Consider the following 19281-nt stretch of genomic DNA (forward strand, 5'->3'; position numbering starts at 1 on the left):
CTCAAATTTCCCATGAAAGCCACAGGTGTCAGCTCTCAAATACTTTTTGAATTGTGTTCCTATCTGTTACAGGGGCTGAGAAATCAGTAATTTAGTAGGCGTTGACACAATTGCTGAATTTCTAGAAAAACTTCAGGTTTTGGGGGCTTTTCTGAAATCGCCTATAGGTTTTACAGGCATTTTTTTATTCAAGCCCCCGCCCGAGACTTGGCCCGGTCAGACCCCGAGGGCAGGCCCCCCCTGACAAGCTGACAATATTGGTGAGCATAATAAATAGTATTGCTGATGTCACTTACTCTTCCTGCACACAGTGTGCGATGTTCCAGCATTTTTGCAAGGGCTTGCCTGGAGAATCCAGGTGAGATCAACTTCAGCTCCTGAAAGGTGTTGAGGAGGTCCACCGTGTAGATTGTGGAAGCATTTGCAGAAGCTGGCCAATATCCACTCCTGACTAGGTCTCTCACATCAGGGGCCCACTGCTGCAGGCATGTTTGGCACACATAACGTGGCAAATGCAAATCATAACGCCCTAACGAAAAAAACAACATTAGTCATAATCATTGACACATATTGTATATTAGACTAACAGAAGTCTAAATAGAGAACTGGTTTCTACCATTGATGGTAATCAAGATGACTGGTTTCCCAGCTTCCACTGTGAAGCTAGGGACCTGGCAGGTGCAGTGCTGTGCTGGCATTGTGGGTAAAATGCGATCTGTCGAAAAGAACATTCTGTATATGGCAGCAGACTGAATAAACAAGATAAGGATCAGGAAGTCTAGACAGGTAGATTTGTCAGACCTTACCTTGCTCATGTGTGGCATATATTCCAGTCTCTCCTCTTGAGATACATGTGGATGGGGGAATGGCTTTAAAGAAGCCATCCACCATGCTGTCCCTGTTGTGGAGTGGCCGTTTGCTGTGGTTATGCATGTCGCAGGCCCCACAAAACCACTGCTCCGGAAGGCACTCTCTGCACCTAAGCAGACAAAACACTCAAGTCAAGTCACTCAATTTATATGATATACTTTTTTTAGTGTACATAGATACATTCTATTATTTGATTGATAAACATCCAACCTTATAACAGCCGGCTTGTGGCAGAAGCAACACAATGGCTTGCCAACAGCCTCAGATTCCAAAAGACATCTGAGGTGGTACGGCCGTGCTTCCTCCCAACGGTCAGAGGCTTTCTGCTGCCTAACAGACCACGATGATGCTGCGCTTCTCTCAGGCTCAGCAGGACAGGGGCTTGAATCCAGTAGGGCAGAAAGCCTCTCCATGTTTTGTTCTGCAAATAAAATATAACCAAATGATCTACATTCTATATACAGTATTTGGATTTCAGAATTAAACACTGTATATTTACCAAACTCTCTTGAGGATTTTGCTGTGCTCTGGGTAAGGGCAAGGAATCCTCTGAAGGAAGTGCCAACACCTCAGTGTCCATGCCTGTTAAACAGTACATGACAGATTAATATATCTCTACGGCAGACACTCAAGTGCTTGCACTGCTGCAAGAAACTCATTTGACAGTAAGTACGTCAATCAAACGGTCGTACTGCACTCCCTCTCCCCCGCTCCCATGTACTTGTACTTGGAATGGGTAGAGTCAGCGTTGAAGGAGAGGGGGTAGGACCATTTGAGTTGTGTATTTTCAAAATCTGCTGGCGTTTCGCAAATCCCATACCCAACCTTTAACGGTCCAAATGTTACAAATCGACTTTGACCCACGGGAACGAAAAATCGAATAATAGAAAATTCTGACCCATCCCTAATTGCCATGGGTAATTGTTGTCACCAATTAAACTAATCTGAATTTGCACATAAACAAACCTGTAGTTAGGCCACTCCATCGGTCTGCACGGCCTGTATGGCCCGCACGGCCTCCACGTCTCCCTCTGGCCTTGCCGCGTCCGCTCCGTTTGGTTGAGCTCCGTGGTGAATCCCCTCCAGATCTTGCCCGATTGACATTCTCCGCAGCCTCCTGTGTGTTTAAGTCCAACATCTTGTTAGATGGAGTTTCTGAAGTACTGAAACATTCATTTCATGTACAAGTTCAAGTTCAGTTAATGTACAAAAGGTTGTTACCATGGCTTCTGCAAGGAATTGGTCATGCATCAACCCAACGGCAAGGTGTCTTCCTTCTGTGCGGGGGTCACGGAGATCCAGGTCAAACAACTTGTCCATAGCAACACGAGAGAAAAGTTACAGCGATAGAATGAATAGAACTACTGCCGACAATCGATCTTGAGAATGCTTGTAAGATTAGCAGTCCTAGCTATATGTCGCTCGAGAGCAGCGTCATAGAGCTCGTAAGTTCGCCCCTTCCGGTAGGCCCCTCATGGGACCTCTGAGATCGAAAAATATGAATGGGTTTCAATGGAGAGAAAGTAATTATTTTCTGGTCCCCGTCTTATATGTGCTGGATTACACATATGTATACGTAGCGGAAGAGTCGGAGCCAGCTGAGCCAAAGTCGGCGCATTTTCCACATAGCCTGCATTAATAGAGTCATTTTTTAGTTTTTATAGTTTTTTATAGTTGCTAGGCGTAAAGAGTTCACCTTTCAAAGCGGGATGTTTATTGCGGGGGAGGAGCCACGGCGGCAGTCGTGATCGTAATTTCCGGTTAGTGCACCACGGAGTACTCGATTTGGAACAGCACTCACATCTGAAAATTAACGTAGTAGATAGTACGGATAGTATACTTCCTTTAAGTATACTCATGGAAGTACAGGTATTGGAACACGGCAGCCTTAACAGCATAGCCTATTTGCATAATAAGGGAAAATTACTTTTCCAAAGCCAAAACTTACTTTATTTTTCAAGTTTTACAAAGAAGAAATCTAAAAATCATTGTACAAGATACTGTGTGTGTGTGTGCGTGTGTGCGTGTGTGTGTGTGTGTGTGTGTGTGTGCGTGTGCGTGCGTGCGTGTGTGTGTGTATAACACGCTATTTTATGTTGAAATGCGACGTAATCCAGTGTTCACGAAAAGTACACTGTCAACGTATGCTTTTGGCGACTGGGTTGGCTCTCAGATATACGTGTTTCTAACAAGATGATATCATTAAAAGTTACATAAAGTAACAGTTTAATAACACAAACGCAGGAAGCACGTGAGCTGCTAGTTTAGCGAAAGCAACCTGACGTCGTTGAAACATGCGAGCGAGCCGATCAAATCCTAATAACTATAAAACTAAAGATCAGACACAATCACTGACTGAAGATTATGCAAGTAAAAAGTATATTTCTCGCTAGAAATGTTATTAGAAACACGTTTAACGGTGAATCGGTCCTAAAATTGCATTTCCCATTCAGATAATAAAGATTAATAAAGATCATACACATTCACTGACTGAAGATTATGTAAGGAAAATGTACATTTCTCGCTAGAAAAGTCATTAGAAACGCGTTTAATGGTGTATCTGTCCTAAAATATTGCATTTCCCATTCAGATAATAAAGATTAATAAAGATCATACACATTCACTGACTGAAGATTATGTAAGGAAAATGTACATTTCTCGCTAGAAATGTCATTAGAAACGCGTTTAATGGTGTATCTGTCCTAAAATATTGCATTTCCCATTCAGATAATAAAGATTAATATAAGCTAGCCGTGTTCCGGAGCCGCGGGGGATTCTGGGAATTGGGGTTCTCAGTTGACAAATGGGGCTTTTGTTAACTTGTTTTGTTGTTAGGATTAAGTGGGGTTAATGGGTTCGGGATGTTATGTGGTTGTGTGTTGTTCTATTAACATTGTTCGTGTGTTCATTATTGTCGACACCGTCACCGAGAGTGACGTGACCATCGTTTCGTGCAGCTGTTCCGTGTTGAAGTCTCGTTCAATAAAAACCAACTCTCGTTGTCGAGCGTTCAATAAAAACCAACTCTCGTTGTCGAGCGTGCCCCCCCCCCTACAAACGTGTCTCCCCCCTCAACAAACGTGTCCCCCCCCCCCCCCTTCAACTAACGTGTGTCCCCCCCCCCCCTACAATCGTGTGTCCCCCCCCCCCTCAACAAACGTGTCTCCCCCCCCCCCCCCCCCCCTCCCCGGTCAACAACAGTCTCCCCCCCCCCCCCTAAACAATCGTGTCCCAAACCCGAAACCCGCCTCCACAGCGGCACACGTGGATACTGTAGGTATAACACGCTATTTTTTACGTTGAAATGCTACGTATCCAGTGTTCATGGAAACGTACACCGTCAACGTTTTTTCTTGGCGACTGGGTTGCTGGGTTGGTGACACAACCAGCACCGCAAACGTTCTCTCCCGCTTGAGATGACGTGTTTCTTTATAGTGTAACGACCTCGCCGGTGACATAATCATGTCGAGTCATTAGTTGAAGGTAGTTTTAATGGACCAAAAACCAGGTCACTGAAACCCGTAACATTGTAACAACATTGAAACCAACAGCTGAAAACCGGACCCAAACAAACCCCGGTTACCCCGGCAACACGGTCTCACTCGCGTGCAGGCCCCCACCCTCCTGTTCTTCCAAGGCCCACCCCCAGCTGACCTAATGATTCGCCCCACACGCTGTTTGACAAGAATAACATTACAATACATGCACATAGAACAACTGGCATAACGGACAACGAAATATAATGTAACACATAACACACAAACTATTTAACTGTCCCAGGGTCGCTACAATAGATTCATGGGTCTGATTCGCCGATTTCCCATGCTGATATCCCCGAAGATTCTCGGGCATCTTCGACAATTTGGCTATAGATTGTCTCATTACACGCTAAATTATAATTATAGCCTAATTATATATATAGGTTTTGGCATAAACATAACTAGGGTGCACTGTACTATCTGCGCACACCCTTTCTGAAGCCTCTCTCTCGCTCTCTCTCTCTCTCTCTCTCTGTCCCTCCCCTCTCGCTCTCTCTTTCTCTCTCTCTCGTAGCGTTTTGTGGAGCACGTTAATTGTCTTAGAACACTCCCATTCAGAATGCATTGGTTTACATTTCGTTTTGTGTAACACGCAAAAAGTCGGACTATCGTGCTCGGGAACACGCTTCAATAGATTAACGTTCGTGCGCAGGAGCACGCAATGGCGTGATACCGGGTTGGTATGTATGCGTGTGTGTTTCTCATATGTATGTGTAAGTGTTTCAGAAGAGTATGTATGTATGTGTGAGTGTTTCAGTAGTGAGTGTGTGAGCGTTTCAGTAGTGAGTGTAAGAGTGTTTCATAGGTATGTGTGTGAGAGTGTCTCAATTAGTTATGTCCTAAACGGCCACTCATACTGTTGTGGTGGTGGAGAAGACATGTCGATAACTGTTGTGCACCAGGTTGCACAAATAAACGAGGCAAAAATAGATGTACGTCGTTCTACCGCGTTCCTAAAGATGCGGAGAGGCGAGCTAAGTGGATCAGCGCCATTAAAAGAGCCAGGAGCAAGCAAAAAAAGGCTGAAAAATGGGACCCCCCGGCTGTTGGATTCCGCTTGTGCAGCGATCACTTCATATCAGGTGAGTTACAGAATACAAAGCTTAGCAGCTTAGCTTCATTATTTAATAGGCTATAATTGTGGTTTCGGATCAGTTTAATACTACATAGCTAGTTGAATTATAGCATGCAATTCGTGGGGCTAACAATGTCCTGTTTTGTAGCTGCTAAGCTAGCAAGTGCTAACGTAGTAGTAAACAAACCCAAGTTCGACACTGAAATGTTTCTATTTATTTTGTAGGGAGAAAGAGTGATAATCCCTTGAGTCCGGACTTTGTTCCATCTCTTTTCAACTACGTTCCATCTCCAGAGAAGAGGAAAAGAAAAATGAGACTGGAGGTTTTCAACAGAAAGCAAAGCTACAGAAGATAGAGCAGACAAAGCTATCTGCGAAAGCCATCCCTCCCAGGTGAATATTTAAGTTCCTTAACCTGGTCAACCCCACTTCCATGGACTTGGTAAAATTATAAACCAATTTTTTTTTACAATTCATTGTAGGTTTAATAACACCCAATGAGCTAAAAACCATAACATCTGTGACTGGTTTGAAATCATCACACACACCTACCGACTTGCATTTGGCAGCCAATGACTATGCATGTGATTGTCACTGTCATTGTCAATATCCCTGTCATTGTCTTTCTATTCATTTATTTTATTACATTGTTTATTTATCATATACTGACTAGGGCTGGGCGATATGGACCAAAACTCATATCTCGATATCTTCAAGCAGAATATCGATATAAGATAAATATCGATGTTTGTCGAAGGGGGTGGGGGGGGGGAGGCGGGCGCCGTGCTCCGTGCGCAGATTTGATATTACTATTTCTACCGTTCGGAATTGAATACAGTTTGATGGTTGAATAAACCGGGACTAGACACTGCCTCCGCCTCGTATTAGAGAACATTATAATATATAACATCACGGCCAAAAGCTTTGTGCGCCTCCGAAATATTATGAACCGTAACGACTGCGTGGGGGGGGCAGACATGACATGCTATTTTATGTATTCTTTAATATAGGTATTAGTGGGCAACTAACACAGTATTCAAAGACGTTCCCGAAATTCTGCCGTGCAGCCACGGTACCATGCGCTCTGTTTACAGTGGATGTATCGCAATGGCGAGGCGCACATAGCCTTTAGCCGTGTTCTGTAAATATTCTAGAACCCACGGGACCCACATAGCAGGAGACTCCTAGGCGGATCCGCCTTCAATCCGCCAAACCCGCGTAAGCTGCCTCATCCGTTTGGGCGCCGCCCAGAGGATCAGCTCCGCCTCCGAAAGTTCTACTGTCATACAGTGGATCCTGAGCAGACCCATGTCGGATCCCTGTACGCGGATGCGCCTTTCACAGAGGATGGCTCCGCCCACTGTCAAACAGTGGATCCTGAGCGGACCCATTTCGGATACCTGGATGCGGACGCGCCTTTCACAGAGGATGGCTCCGCCCACTTATAACGGTTTAACTTAACAGCTATCGCAGACGCTTAAAGAACCGGAGAAGGTCAAGTCATCATCGGAGATTTTCTGTGCTTTTTTGACTTTGGGCTGAATCCTCTTGACTGAGTAAGTGCATTTATTAATTGAGATATTGTGACATTCACAGTAAACATTGGCCTTTCTGTTTTCATCGTGTAGGGGCTATTGTGGTAGAAATTAACCTTACATTTTATGTTAAACTATGATTATTATTAGGCCTACATATCATATAGATACTTTAATAGTGGAAAACAGCTGATCACCTTTTAGCCTAGATGTTATGTGCCGTGTGGCACCAGTGAGTGAGTCCAGTCCATTCCCATCTAATGTGTCACACCAGTAAGAGAGTCCAGTCTACTCCCATTTTGATGTACTCTCTGAAGACAATGCTTACATTCACACGTGTGCATCATCTCTGTTTGTATAAGGATAATATATGTTCTAAGGTCACATTGGGATCCGGAAGACATGAGAATATGCTGACATCCACACAGTATGACCCAGAAAAACATTCTATGCACATCAATATTTGATGAAAGTCCAACTTTGTATTGTGTAAAGGATTGGGGATATAAGGAGCTGTCCGGGATTCATTTGGCAGTGTGTATTCGCGAATACCATTCGGCTTTGTTGTCTCTCGTTTGCGGGCGGCAATAAACTCTCCATCTATACTTGACCTGGACTCTCCGATTCCTCTTTGCTTATAGCTAGTTGAAGTGAATTAGATAAGTTGTTATTATTAGTGCCACAACACTATATGCTATAATTGTATTGTAATGACTTTGCTTGATATTGAACTAGCAGTAGAACCGAGAAGTGATTGATCATGTGAGTGTATTTGATGTAAAATGCAATAGCAATTTCGGCAGACTATGTTATGTAAGGGACAATGTATAGAACGCCGGTCATTATGGGGAAAATGAGCCCTGTGTCGGTCTGGTCTGTTTTAAGGCCCATATCCATTATCTACTCCTAGCCTATCTGCCTGGCAACGGACGATCACGTCGAATGACGTGAACATTCGCGAACCTTCTATCTAGCGAACCGTTATCTGTATTGTGCTATTTCGTCCTTGACCTGCTTTAAACACTCAGTTTACTTGCTCAATTTGATTAAACAATTAAATACAATACAAATATAAAGTAAAAACAAGTGTTATCAAGCGATCCGTTAACTGTATTATGTTATTTCGTCTTAAGCAACATGAGCGCGAATGTTTTTTGAAACCTGCCCGGCAACGGACGACGTGATCATCTGCTGACAGGCAGGTTTGGAATGGATTACGTATGGATGATGCGCCCGGTAAAAATTTGGCAGCCGGTACAAATTTAGTGTGACAGTGCCCGCGTTGCCCGGGCTGCTGTCACGGGCCCGCAGTTCCAGGGCCATTCATTCATTCACGGGGCACGCGGGAGACGCAGGAGTGCCGTGGCCGCATTGCCCACGGTTCCCGGGCCATTCATTCATTCGTTCGCGGGGCACGGCGGGAGTCGGGGGAGACGCGGGAACGCCGTGGCCACGGTGTTCCAGCAGAGTTTGGTCTCATAGTGTCTATTGCCCCTTTTCCATCCTCTTTGTAATGAAAATTAAGCTTAAACATTTTTCACAGTCGTTTAGACAACGCCTGTTTGTGATTTATTATGGTAGCATTATGGAACTTGGTCCTCATCATCTTCTATTTTGTGTTCTGCAGCTTCAACTTTTCTGCCATTGCCTCCTCTGCTGGGTTTGATTGATCAAGTAAGTCAACATTTCTGTTAATGGACACCTCGTCAGGCATTATCCCTTGCATCTTGCTCATGTTACGTTTATGATACAATTGCCTTTGGAGCACAGAAGATTTCATTGCAACCTCATTACATTCCCTCCATATTGGTTTCTGCTTCCCACTTTACTCACGCAGTCACAACACATCAATGGAACTAAAGCGCCCTGATGTGGCATGAATGGTCTGCTAACAATAATGAGAATAATAATGCCTCACACATACATTTTCCAGAAGGCCATTTCATGTAGCCGAATCAAGTAGAGCATCACAAATGTTTTTTTTTGTCTAGTTTGTAGCAATGAAACAGACAACACCACTAAAGTATATTCAGCAATGTATTTATTTAAAAAACAACATTAGGAGCAATGATTAGGAACATTACATTAGGAACAATGATCAATTGATTGCAACCTGTCTTTCTCAAATGTCTCTTTTAGAACAAAAATGAATAGAAAGACTCTGCCTGTCTCCTCAAACGCCTTAAGACGAAGGGCACGTGTTGACGTCCAAAAAAGGCTTCTTGACATTAGGACAGACATGACTGACATGGACATGACGGCAATGACGGCAGATTACAGAGTTCTCTCTGAGGACACTGCTCCTACCTCTTCAGCTGCAGATGCAGATGCATTTGATTCACTTGAAGATTTAAGTGAAGAGGACATGGATTTTGATGATGGGGATGGGACAACATGTTCAGATTCTGAACCTGATGTCCCATCAGATTCTGAACCTGATGTCCCATCCCCATCCCTTTCCGATAACATTGCCAACTGGGCAGTGAGATTTGGCATTTCAATGGTTGCCCTGACTGCGCTGTTGAGCATACTCAACATAACCCATCCCAATCTGCCCAAGGATGGTAGGACCCTTCTCAAAACAAAAGTCCACTATGATATTCAAGAGAAGGCTGGGGGTAACTACCATCACTTTGGGATCCTTTCCTCCTTAAGGAACACTTTAAATAAACACGTCAAAATACTGACAGAGGGCATGACATTGGGGCTGCAGATTAATGTAGATGGTCTGCCTTTATTTAAAAGTTCCACTTTACAGCTGTGGCCGATCCTTGGATTGCTAGTTACCGTCCCTATGAAGGAACCAGTGGTGATTGGGGCGTACTGTGGACCTAAAAAACCAAGTTCGGCCACAGAGTTCTTATCAGATTTTGTGACTGAATTAAAGGAGCTCGAGGCTGGGTTTTGCTTTGGTGATAAGAACCTCACAATTGAGCTTCACACAGTAGTGTGTGACACCCCTGCACGGGCCTTTGTGAAAAAAACAAAGGCCCATAATGCTTACCATGGGTGCGATAAGTGCCAACACCCGGGGAAGTACCAGAATCACCGCATGTCGTTCCCTGGACCAGAGCACCCCCTTAGAACGGACATGTCATTCAACTTAAAGCTCGATGAAATTCACCACCATGAGGGACCTCATCCATTTCAGGGTATCAAGATAGGCATGGTAACACAGTTTCCATTAGATTACATGCATTTAGTCTGTTTGGGCGTTGTTAAAAAAATGCTCCAGTTCTGGCTCCGGGGTCCTTTAACTGTGAGAATGCCTGCACTGATAGTTGACAGGATTTCACATGAACTCCAGTCTGTCAGGCCGAATGTTCCAGTTGAGTTTGCCAGGAGACCACGGTCACTTAGAGAGTTAGACCGGTGGAAGGCAACCGAATTCCGGCAGTTTTTACTGTACACTGGCCCTGTGGTGCTGGTGGGATTCTTGGACCAGAATATGTATTCTAATTTCATGCTCCTGTCAACTGCCATATCGATCTTGGTAAGCCCTCAACATCACAGCCTTGTAGACTATGCTGGCCAATTGCTGAAGTCTTTTGTTGCTCATTTTGGTGAGCTGTATGGGACAGACCAAATTGTTTACAATGTTCACTGTTTGGTCCACCTAGCAGACGAGGTGAATCGAAATGGCTGTTTGGATACTTTTTCAGCGTTCCCGTATGAGAACTACCTCGGGAAAATAAAAAAACTCGTAAGAAAACCGGAGTTCCCACTAGCCCAGCTTGTCCGGCGCCTTTCAGAGGTTCAAGCTAGGAAATTGGATGTTGATGCAGACATCACTCTAAAAAGGGAGCATTTTGTGGGGCCAATTGTTGTTGGGATGGGAGTGCAGGGCCAATATGGGGAAATGAGATGTGAACGATGGACAGTAAAATGATCAACAGGGGACAATATATTTCTGGTGGGGGAGAAAGTCTGCCTTGTCAAAAACATCATCCAAAATGATAATGGTGTGTTCATTGTATACACTGAATTTTCCCAGCAGTCGCCATTTTATACCTACCCCTTCAACTCCGACATAATTAACATATTCGTTGTCAAACATGCATCTGATGAGCTGAAGTCGGTTGAGGTGTCATACATAATGAATAAAAAAACAATCAGTTCAATCAATCAATCAATCAGTTTAAACAATCAGTTCAAGTTAAAAACTCTAATTATATAGTTGCCTACTGACTATGAATCAGTTCATTCAATCAATCAATCAGTTTAAACAATCAGTTCAAGTTAAAAACGAATTATATAGTTGACTACTGCCTATGAATCAGTTCAATAAATCAATCAGTTTAAACAATCAGTTCAAGTTAAAAACTCTTAATAATATGGTTGACTACTGACTTCTGACTATGACTTCCATTACTTCATTACTCTTGCTGTAAGTATTCCAGAAAAGGTGGTATTTTTCCAGGTATACACTACGTGTCTTGTTTTTTTTATTACTTTATTTTATTTATTATGTTTATTTTTTTATTTAATTTTATTTTTTCCACAATGTCTTGTTTTTTAAACGATTTATGATGACTATATGCTCTGTAAGGTGACCTTGGGTGTCTTGAAAGGCGCCTCTAAATTAAATGTATAAAACACACACACACACACACACACACACACACACACCACACACACCACACACACACACACACACACACACACACTTCTTTTTTTTGCATGACAAATAATTTTTCTTTCTTTCTACATTAAGGATGAGTTTTTCTCACTAAGTTTGCCAACGGGGACATTGCTGTGGTCCCGGAAAATTGGTGTGATGACGGGATGGTGTACTGGCCAAAATATAAAAACACAGAACGTGCCAAAAGGGCAGCGGCCAACAGTGAGACACCAGAGTCAAACTGGCCAAAATATGACATCATGGTCATCAGAACTTGTGGTATGCCAATTCATAAAACTGTAGTTTAAAGAAAATGTGATGGTTTCTTCTCCTTCTGCTTGGAATAACATATTCTGTCTATGTTGTGAAAATTGTCTTGCATTGTTTAAAATGTTCCTTTAATTTGTGGTATGAGCAGCAGTGCTGAGTATGTAGGTTGCGCTCAAGAATAATGTACCAAACAGCACTCTGCCATTGACTCTCTGACTCTGACTCTGACTCTCAGCGCTCTGCCATTGTCCCTGATTGGCATCGCCTGGGAATACCAAAAGCTCAAACTAAGAGTCAATGGCAGAATGCTGTTTGGCACATTTTTCTTGGGCGCAACCTACACATTCAGCTCTGCTGCTCATACCACAAATGCATGTTCCTTACAAATGTGGCATCATTTAAAAGGGGAGGTTTCAGGCTTTCCAACGATGTAAGTTTTCTTGCTAAAAAGCATTGTTATAGCAATGAAAATATCAACCAAACACAAGTTTGCTTACTTTGTGTGCCTAGTTTACGTATCTTTAGTAATAATATTGCAGCTAATTTCAACCTTATGATCATTTTAACATATTCAATTTTAGACAACTACAAAGATGCCTGTAGGCTAATGGAGAAGTACCAGACGGGCTGCAACACACTGATCTTCAGTCTGAGGCAGAGGAGGAGTGTGGGCCGCCAGATAAACGACAAAGGAAGGCAGTGTAAGTGTGTTCTGTCTTGTTTATGTTTTTGTATTGATAGGAAGGATATTTCCCGTAGCATTCAAAAATAGACCAGAGATGTTTGTGCTATACTGTATGTATATTTGGCAATTTTGGGATTACAGTTACCCCAATAATAATATAATATGGTTATTTAACAGGCATCACTTTGGGGACTCTGATGAGAGTGAAGATGGTGGCCAATTGCACTGGCAGAGTAAGGGATAATCTCCTGCCATCAGAAATAACCTTAACTATAATCATAACTTTAATATTAAGATATGGTTAACATTCTTAGTGCTAAAGATAATCACCTCACCTTGTATCCATTCCTCCAGCTCCAACATCTCGCCGAGGGCCAGGCAGCAGCAGCAGAGTCTCTCCTCGACTTGAGGAAAACTGTCTAGGTAAAGACTGATCTCCGAAATAATATTGAATACAGTGGCCCCATCTATATTAACACAGCAATGGTCACTCTGTTTCAAATCAACAGATTGCCACTGCATTACCATCTTAGATTTTCTGCATACTCCACTGAAATTGTAATTTTTTTTTTTGTAAAAATATCTAAATGTCAGCCACATATTTTGTCAATTAAAAACATCTGCATTCATGCAATATTTATCATTCATCAATACCAAATTGTATTGAAATACATCGTCAATCCATTCATGGGATTTAAATAGGTAGTGCATTCCAAAATGTTGCAACATACAAATGAATGCACAACCAGAGCATGACCAGAGATTTTTTGTTTGCAATTGTTTGGTCCTCTAGCTGACAGTCTACCATGGTTAACAAATCACAATAATTTAATAACAATTTCCTTCCCTTAGCACCTCACCATGGGGCAGGACCGCAACAACCGTTGCCAAAACAACTTGCGAGTTACTCAAGGTAAGGAACTTATCTCTGAAATATTAGTGAATAGAAGTCCCATGTGTATTACCAGTCATGATTAACAGATGACTGCTTTTAAATCCATTCTGTCCCCCTCTGGGCCAGGAACGGCAGTCCCTCCTCTTCTCCCTCCACCCCCTCCACCCCCGACAATCAACCCTGAGCCTGCGGCCAACAGAGGAGCCTTCTTCAATCCCCGCCATCGGACCCAACATGGCGAGGGGAAGAATGAATGAGTCCATTCCTGCTCTGGGAAGCAATCTGGCAAATACGGAGGTTCATTCTATGCTACAGATTTGAAGAAATTATGACAACTCTCACATATTTTCTTTCTTCAAACTTTATCATAACTAATGCAGTATGGTGGTAATGAGGATAACACTGAAACGTGATGTTTTTCACACACTACATTTGAGCTATATTTCATGTTTGTTCAATCAGTGGCTGAATTCCACTCCTCAAACCTGCTGAGAGACGATTATAACAGCAGCAAGACCAGCTTGTGGCAAAGGTCAACTACCTCTGCAGCAGGATGAACAGCACCCCGGGGCCAGAAGTTGAGATGCCTGAATAATATTAATCTCCCGTTGGAACACCTGGAGGCAGTGGAGGCATTTGAGGTGTTTTTAAAAGAACCCTCAAACCACCCAGCTCGACAGAGAATAGTGATGAGTCTCTTAATATGAATGGTCCATGCTATAATGCTATTAGGTATATTGATTGTCCCTGATTATTGCAAGTATTCTATGAAGCAGCATGAACATGCCTGTCCTGAACCCCCTTTTCCCAGGTTGTGTCAGTGATGCGCAGTCTACCTGGTATGACATTGTGTGTAAGGTGGCACATGTCCATGAGAGGTGTGAGCCAAGTACATGTTTAGAAAAAGAAAATTCAAGGGAACAGGATTTTTTCTCGAGAGCAAACTAGTACAAATATAGACGTTTTTGTTTTTCTACATTTCGGGATGCTAAGCTTAGAATTGTTTACCTTGCTGATATTTAAAAAAATATATATATATTTGCCTTTTAGATTGCTTCTTTGGCCACAATTGGAGGCCAGGATTTGAAGAGGGTGACTTGGAACATTCTTGGCCGGCTTTACACAGACGACGTGTCCCACCAGATCAACTGGAAAGGTGTGAACACCAAAAAGGCCTTCAAGCCAGATGTCGGCAAAGAGCTTGCTTTTCAGTAAGTATATAATTCAAAGTAATATTGATTGTCTGTGGCGTTGTGTAGCATTATGTAGACAGTGGCGTGAAGTGTAGCAAGGCGGTGTCACGTTAAAATTGTACCGGGGGCGAAATAGAACTTTTACCGGCCTACGTCATCAGTTGTTTACATCTTGACAACCTGCCTGGCAACAGACGACGCGATCGTCTATTGCCGGGCAGGTTGCAAAAAACATTCGGCTCATGTTTCCAAAAGACGAAGTAACATACTATAGATAACGGATCGCTAGATAAAACTTGTTTTACTTTATATTTGTATTGTATTAATTGTTTCATCGAATAGCGGAAACGGGCGAACGCGTCAAATGACGTAGGAAGGTTCTCGTACATTCCTACGTCATTTGACGCGATAGCCTCGATTAAACAATTAAATACAATACAAATATAAAGTAAAAACAAGTGTTATCTAGCGATCCGTTATCTGTATTATGTTATTTCGTCTTTTGAAACATGAGCCGAATGTTGTCGGCAGGTTGTCAAGATGTAAACAACTGATATATATAGCCTACACAGATATCTATATCATATAATATATATTATCACGGCCAAAAGCTGTGTGAGCCGATATTATGAATCTCAAACGACCGCGTTGGGTTCTCCGACGTTCCTGGTTCTTCAACGTCCCCATCAATGTGAATACACACACTGTAACGCAAGTGTTTCTTGTCGGTTCTTTGACGTGTCTTGTATTTCCACAACGAGACTGTCGGGGTTATCTGAGCCATGGTTGAGAAGGAATTGGGGGAAAGGAACTTTGGTTTGACTCGCTGAAGTACATGAACTGCGACATGCCGCGGTTGCCGCGAGGCACCATCGCCCGGCAGCGGGCAGCCGGCAGCAGGGCAGCGCGCGGTTCAGTCGACTTCAGGTTGATGTGAAAGTGGAAGAACCAGAGACGTCGCAGAACCCGCAAAGTCGTTTGTGATTCATAATATCGTCTGGAGGCGCACACAATATGTTATATGATATAGATATCTATGTATTATATGATATTATTTAGATATAGAGCTCCAGGACTGTAACGCAAGTGTTGTACACTTCCCTTGTTATTTGGATAACCGTTCTGCTGTTGGTGTGATGGCGCATAACACGAATGAATGAATTGGGGGGAAGGAACTTTGGCTTTGACTCCCTCAAGAACATGAACCACGACATGGAGGAGAAAGGGATTGTTGGCGGCGTATGTCTCCCGCTTGAGCCCCGCTGAGGGGACCACCGCCGGAGGCGAAGGTGCATAAGCGCTGCCCGGCAAAGATCCCTTTCTCCTCCTTGTCGTGGTTCATGGTCTTGAGGGAGTCAAAGCCAAAGTTCCTTCCCCCCAATTCATTCTCAACCTTGGCTGAGATAACCCCCAATACGAGTCTCGTTGTAGAAATACCAGAGACGAGAGTCCGACGTGATGCGCCATCACACCAACAGCAGAACGGTTATCCAAATAACAAGGAAAGTGTACAACACTTGCGTTACAGTCCTGGAGCTCTATATCTAAATAATATCATATAATACATAGATATCTATATCATATAACATATTGTGTGCGCCTCCAGACGATATTATGAATCACAAACGACTTTGTCGGGTTCTGCGACGTCTCTGGTTCTTCCACTTTCACATCAACCTGAAGTCGACTGAACCGCGCGCTGCCTGCTGCCGGCTTGCCCGCTGCCGGGCGATGGTGCCTCGCGGCAACCGGCGCATGTCGCAGTTCATGTACTTCAGCGAGTCAACCAAAGTTCCTTTCCCCCAATTCCTTCTCAACCATGGCTCAGATAACCCCCACGACAGTCTCGTTGTGGAAATACAAGACACGTCAAAGAACCGACAAGAAACACTTGCGTTACAGTGTGTGTATTCACACACACACATGTGGCGCTCTCACGGTCGAGTCTCATTGGCGGGCCAACGTCTCTGGGCGGGCCAGGCAGAGTAAGGGGAGGAGCTGAGATTCCTCATGACGTCATGAGCACAGATTTCCAAATCAGCGCGCTTGAGCCTCCATTTTTTCAAAGGCGAGCAGAACAGCTAGTGCTCGTTTTACACCAAACGCAAGTTTTAGCCACTGGGGACCATAGGCAGGCTAGGGGAACTCATATTTATGTTAGAAAACCTCATAAACTGAGATTTTCCATGTCATGGGACCTTTAACACTATTCATTTAATTTAAGAAATAGAATAATAATAAAAAAGAAACATTTTTTAAACTGGGGAGTCGGGACCCATTGAATTTCTCAGGGACCCACCCAACTCGCCACCTGTGGGTCCCGGGGACTCACTACATTGAAAACCTATCAACATCACAATATATGTGCTCTGATCAGGGAAATATTTAATACAACTGATATTGTTTGAACATTTTGGATGTCCTTTTAATCATGGCACACCTTGCCCTGATCACAAATTCTTAATTTACCCAAATTCTCAAATTCTTAGTTTACCCACCTCTTATTTTGATCCCCACAACCTTCATAACTTTGCAAGTCAGGTTTTTTTGCACCTCGTAATTTTTTTAATTATTATTATTTAATCTCCTTACCTATTGTATTGTGTTAGCCTACTTGGCTTTGAATGCTACATACCATAAACATAAACATATTTGTCTGATTTCAGGTGCTGTGAGGAAAAATGCTATCACAAAGTCGGTCACCGATGCGGAGGTCACCAAGCACACCATCCGGTGGTTTAACCTGGCCATGGATCGGGCGACAAAGAGACGAGGAGGTGTCCGTCCCCCGACATGTCCCTCACAGCCGTAGTGAAGCCGTAATGAAGCAGTTGAGAACATAATGAATAAAAAAATTACTCAAATTATTGAACGTTTGATTCTTGTTGTTAACCAGTTTTAATTTTCTGATATTTTAGCTGTGTATTGCACAACATTTCATTGAATTTCATTGAAGATGTAGCCTAATATATAAAATGTATGCACTATAGGCCGGTAAAGCACTAAATGAGTTTCTGACCACAAAATGAGTGTAGCCACATTCATTTAACAGGTTAGCAAAAACAGAATAGGCTATAACCGGTATCTTTCCATAAATGTCCATTTTCCATTGAGAAGTTATTACTTTTGTACAGTAAACCGATGTTTTGAATTGAACCTTTTCTGTTAGGCCTATTGTATTGTAAGGTTGAAAATATGCAATGCAGATTTAAGCTTTAGGGCTATATTGCTGTAGTAGGCCTAGTTTCTAGCGATAGTTTTTAGTTTTATCAAATAGTTTAGTTTATCCTATTTTATCCTACACGAGAACAGAAGGGATTTGGAAGGACAAACGGATCCGGGCCGGATGAGCCACGATTTGTATGAGTCCGTTGTGGGTCCGTTGTGGGTCCGCGACGGATGTATGTATCAATTTACGGGTCCCGAACGTACCCGTCGCGGAGGTAAGGTTTTAGTCGTGGATGCGGAGCGGAGGCAGCGCGGAGCCACGGCGGGTCCGCGATCCACCTCCGTGGCGGATCCAACGCGGCGTGCAAGTGGACCCCGATACGGGTCCGTTTCGCGGGCCCGTTCCGGAAGCCGCGATACCTCCGCGGCGGATCCGGTGCGGAGTACTTTTGCTATGTGGGGAGCTTCTGTCATTCAAATAACTAGGACATGTTGTTTAAAACCTATAGCACCCAATTTATTAAATATCCGGATTTAATCGGGCTCTCTCCCATAAGTACAGTTTTAGGACGGGAAGAGACAGGCTCTGTTAGCCCCGGTTAGCGCGATGCTAAAGAGCAGCTCTACCGGAGCATGCCACCTCAACAGGTGCAAGTTAGCCTCCGGTTTGATATTCGCCGGATATTCGGGTTACCACCCAATCGGATTCATCAACATAAGTGCAATACATTACGGGCTTAGTATGTTGAGGACGGTTTAGGACACCGTATCGCGAAAAAATCACTAACACATGTTGGCGCCATCGATGTCTGTGCAACAACGTCATTTACGTTCTGGCTGCTACTTGTTTTAGGGACCGTCAGCAAGTTACACTCACCGACTGGTGGCAGAGACGTTACCATGGAATTGTTTCAGGAAATTAATCACACAAATATATTGCAATATAGTTAATCATAATGCAGTTAATAGTTTAATATTAGACAAAAATCGACTAAACTATATTTGAAATTATTAATTGCATCCCGTTTAACAATAATGCAATATATTAGCAAAGTTACCTGCAGTAAGTAGCAGCCCAGCATTGGCAACTACTACTACAATCAGGTGACAAATGTATTTTTTAGTGATTTTTATGTTATTTTATATGATTTATTTCCAGAAACAATTCCATGGTAACGTCTCTGACACCAGTCGGTGAGTGTAACTTGTTGACGGTCCCTAAAACAGGTAGCAGCCAGAACGTAAATGACGTTGTTGCACAGACATCGATGGCGACAACATGTGTTTGTGATTTTCGCGATACGCCGTCCTAAACCGTCCTCAACATACTAAGCCCGTAATGTATTGCACTTATGTTTTTTTAACGGTCTGAAACGCAAGTGGGAAGCGCAAATCGCAAGTAGCTTTGTGGGCGGTTCTACGGCGCTATC

General features: G+C 43.2%; 1 protein-coding gene and 4 long non-coding RNA genes across 5 annotated transcripts; 3 read left to right on the forward strand and 2 right to left on the reverse strand.

Annotated features, from left to right (window-relative positions):
• Positions 1 to 284: 284 nt before the first annotated feature.
• LOC130378323 (uncharacterized) lies at positions 285 to 1145 on the reverse strand. The gene is made up of 4 exons (XR_008894641.1): positions 1081 to 1145; positions 807 to 979; positions 617 to 715; positions 285 to 529 (listed from the first exon to the last, which is right to left on the reverse strand). It is a non-coding gene; the product is annotated as an uncharacterized LOC130378323 (long non-coding RNA).
• A 232-nt stretch (positions 1146 to 1377) lies between these two features.
• Positions 1378 to 2371, reverse strand: LOC130378321 (uncharacterized). Its single transcript, XR_008894639.1, has 3 exons — positions 2092 to 2371; positions 1837 to 1987; positions 1378 to 1452 (listed from the first exon to the last, which is right to left on the reverse strand). It is a non-coding gene; the product is annotated as an uncharacterized LOC130378321 (long non-coding RNA).
• A 2595-nt stretch (positions 2372 to 4966) lies between these two features.
• On the forward strand, positions 4967 to 12165 carry LOC130378309 (uncharacterized). The gene is made up of 5 exons (XM_056585103.1): positions 4967 to 5089; positions 5369 to 5491; positions 5710 to 5877; positions 8647 to 10663; positions 12146 to 12165. The coding sequence occupies exons 4-5, from the start codon at positions 9166 to 9168 to the stop codon at positions 12163 to 12165; spliced, it is 1518 nt and encodes a 505-aa protein (XP_056441078.1). The 5' UTR covers positions 4967 to 5089; positions 5369 to 5491; positions 5710 to 5877; positions 8647 to 9165.
• A 394-nt stretch (positions 12166 to 12559) lies between these two features.
• Positions 12560 to 13484, forward strand: LOC130378326 (uncharacterized). The gene is made up of 4 exons (XR_008894644.1): positions 12560 to 12611; positions 12773 to 12828; positions 12950 to 13018; positions 13448 to 13484. It is a non-coding gene; the product is annotated as an uncharacterized LOC130378326 (long non-coding RNA).
• A 601-nt stretch (positions 13485 to 14085) lies between these two features.
• Positions 14086 to 17516, forward strand: LOC130378325 (uncharacterized). Its single transcript, XR_008894643.1, has 3 exons — positions 14086 to 14176; positions 14541 to 14701; positions 17350 to 17516. It is a non-coding gene; the product is annotated as an uncharacterized LOC130378325 (long non-coding RNA).
• Positions 17517 to 19281: the final 1765 nt, after the last annotated feature.

The sequence above is a fragment of the Gadus chalcogrammus genome, unplaced genomic scaffold (assembly GCF_026213295.1).
Source record: "Gadus chalcogrammus isolate NIFS_2021 unplaced genomic scaffold, NIFS_Gcha_1.0 GACHA071, whole genome shotgun sequence".
NCBI classification, from domain to species: Eukaryota; Metazoa; Chordata; class Actinopteri; order Gadiformes; family Gadidae; genus Gadus; species Gadus chalcogrammus.

Bases quoted from the DNA above. Each gene is read 5' to 3' on its own strand.
- LOC130378309 (XM_056585103.1), top strand. From the start codon at position 9,166: ATGAATAGAAAGACTCTGCCTGTCTCCTCAAACGCCTTAAGACGAAGG. The intron at 10,664-12,145 runs GTTTGGATACTT...TCTGACTCTCAG, and splicing joins CGAGGTGAATCGAAATGGCT to CGCTCTGCCATTGTCCCTGA.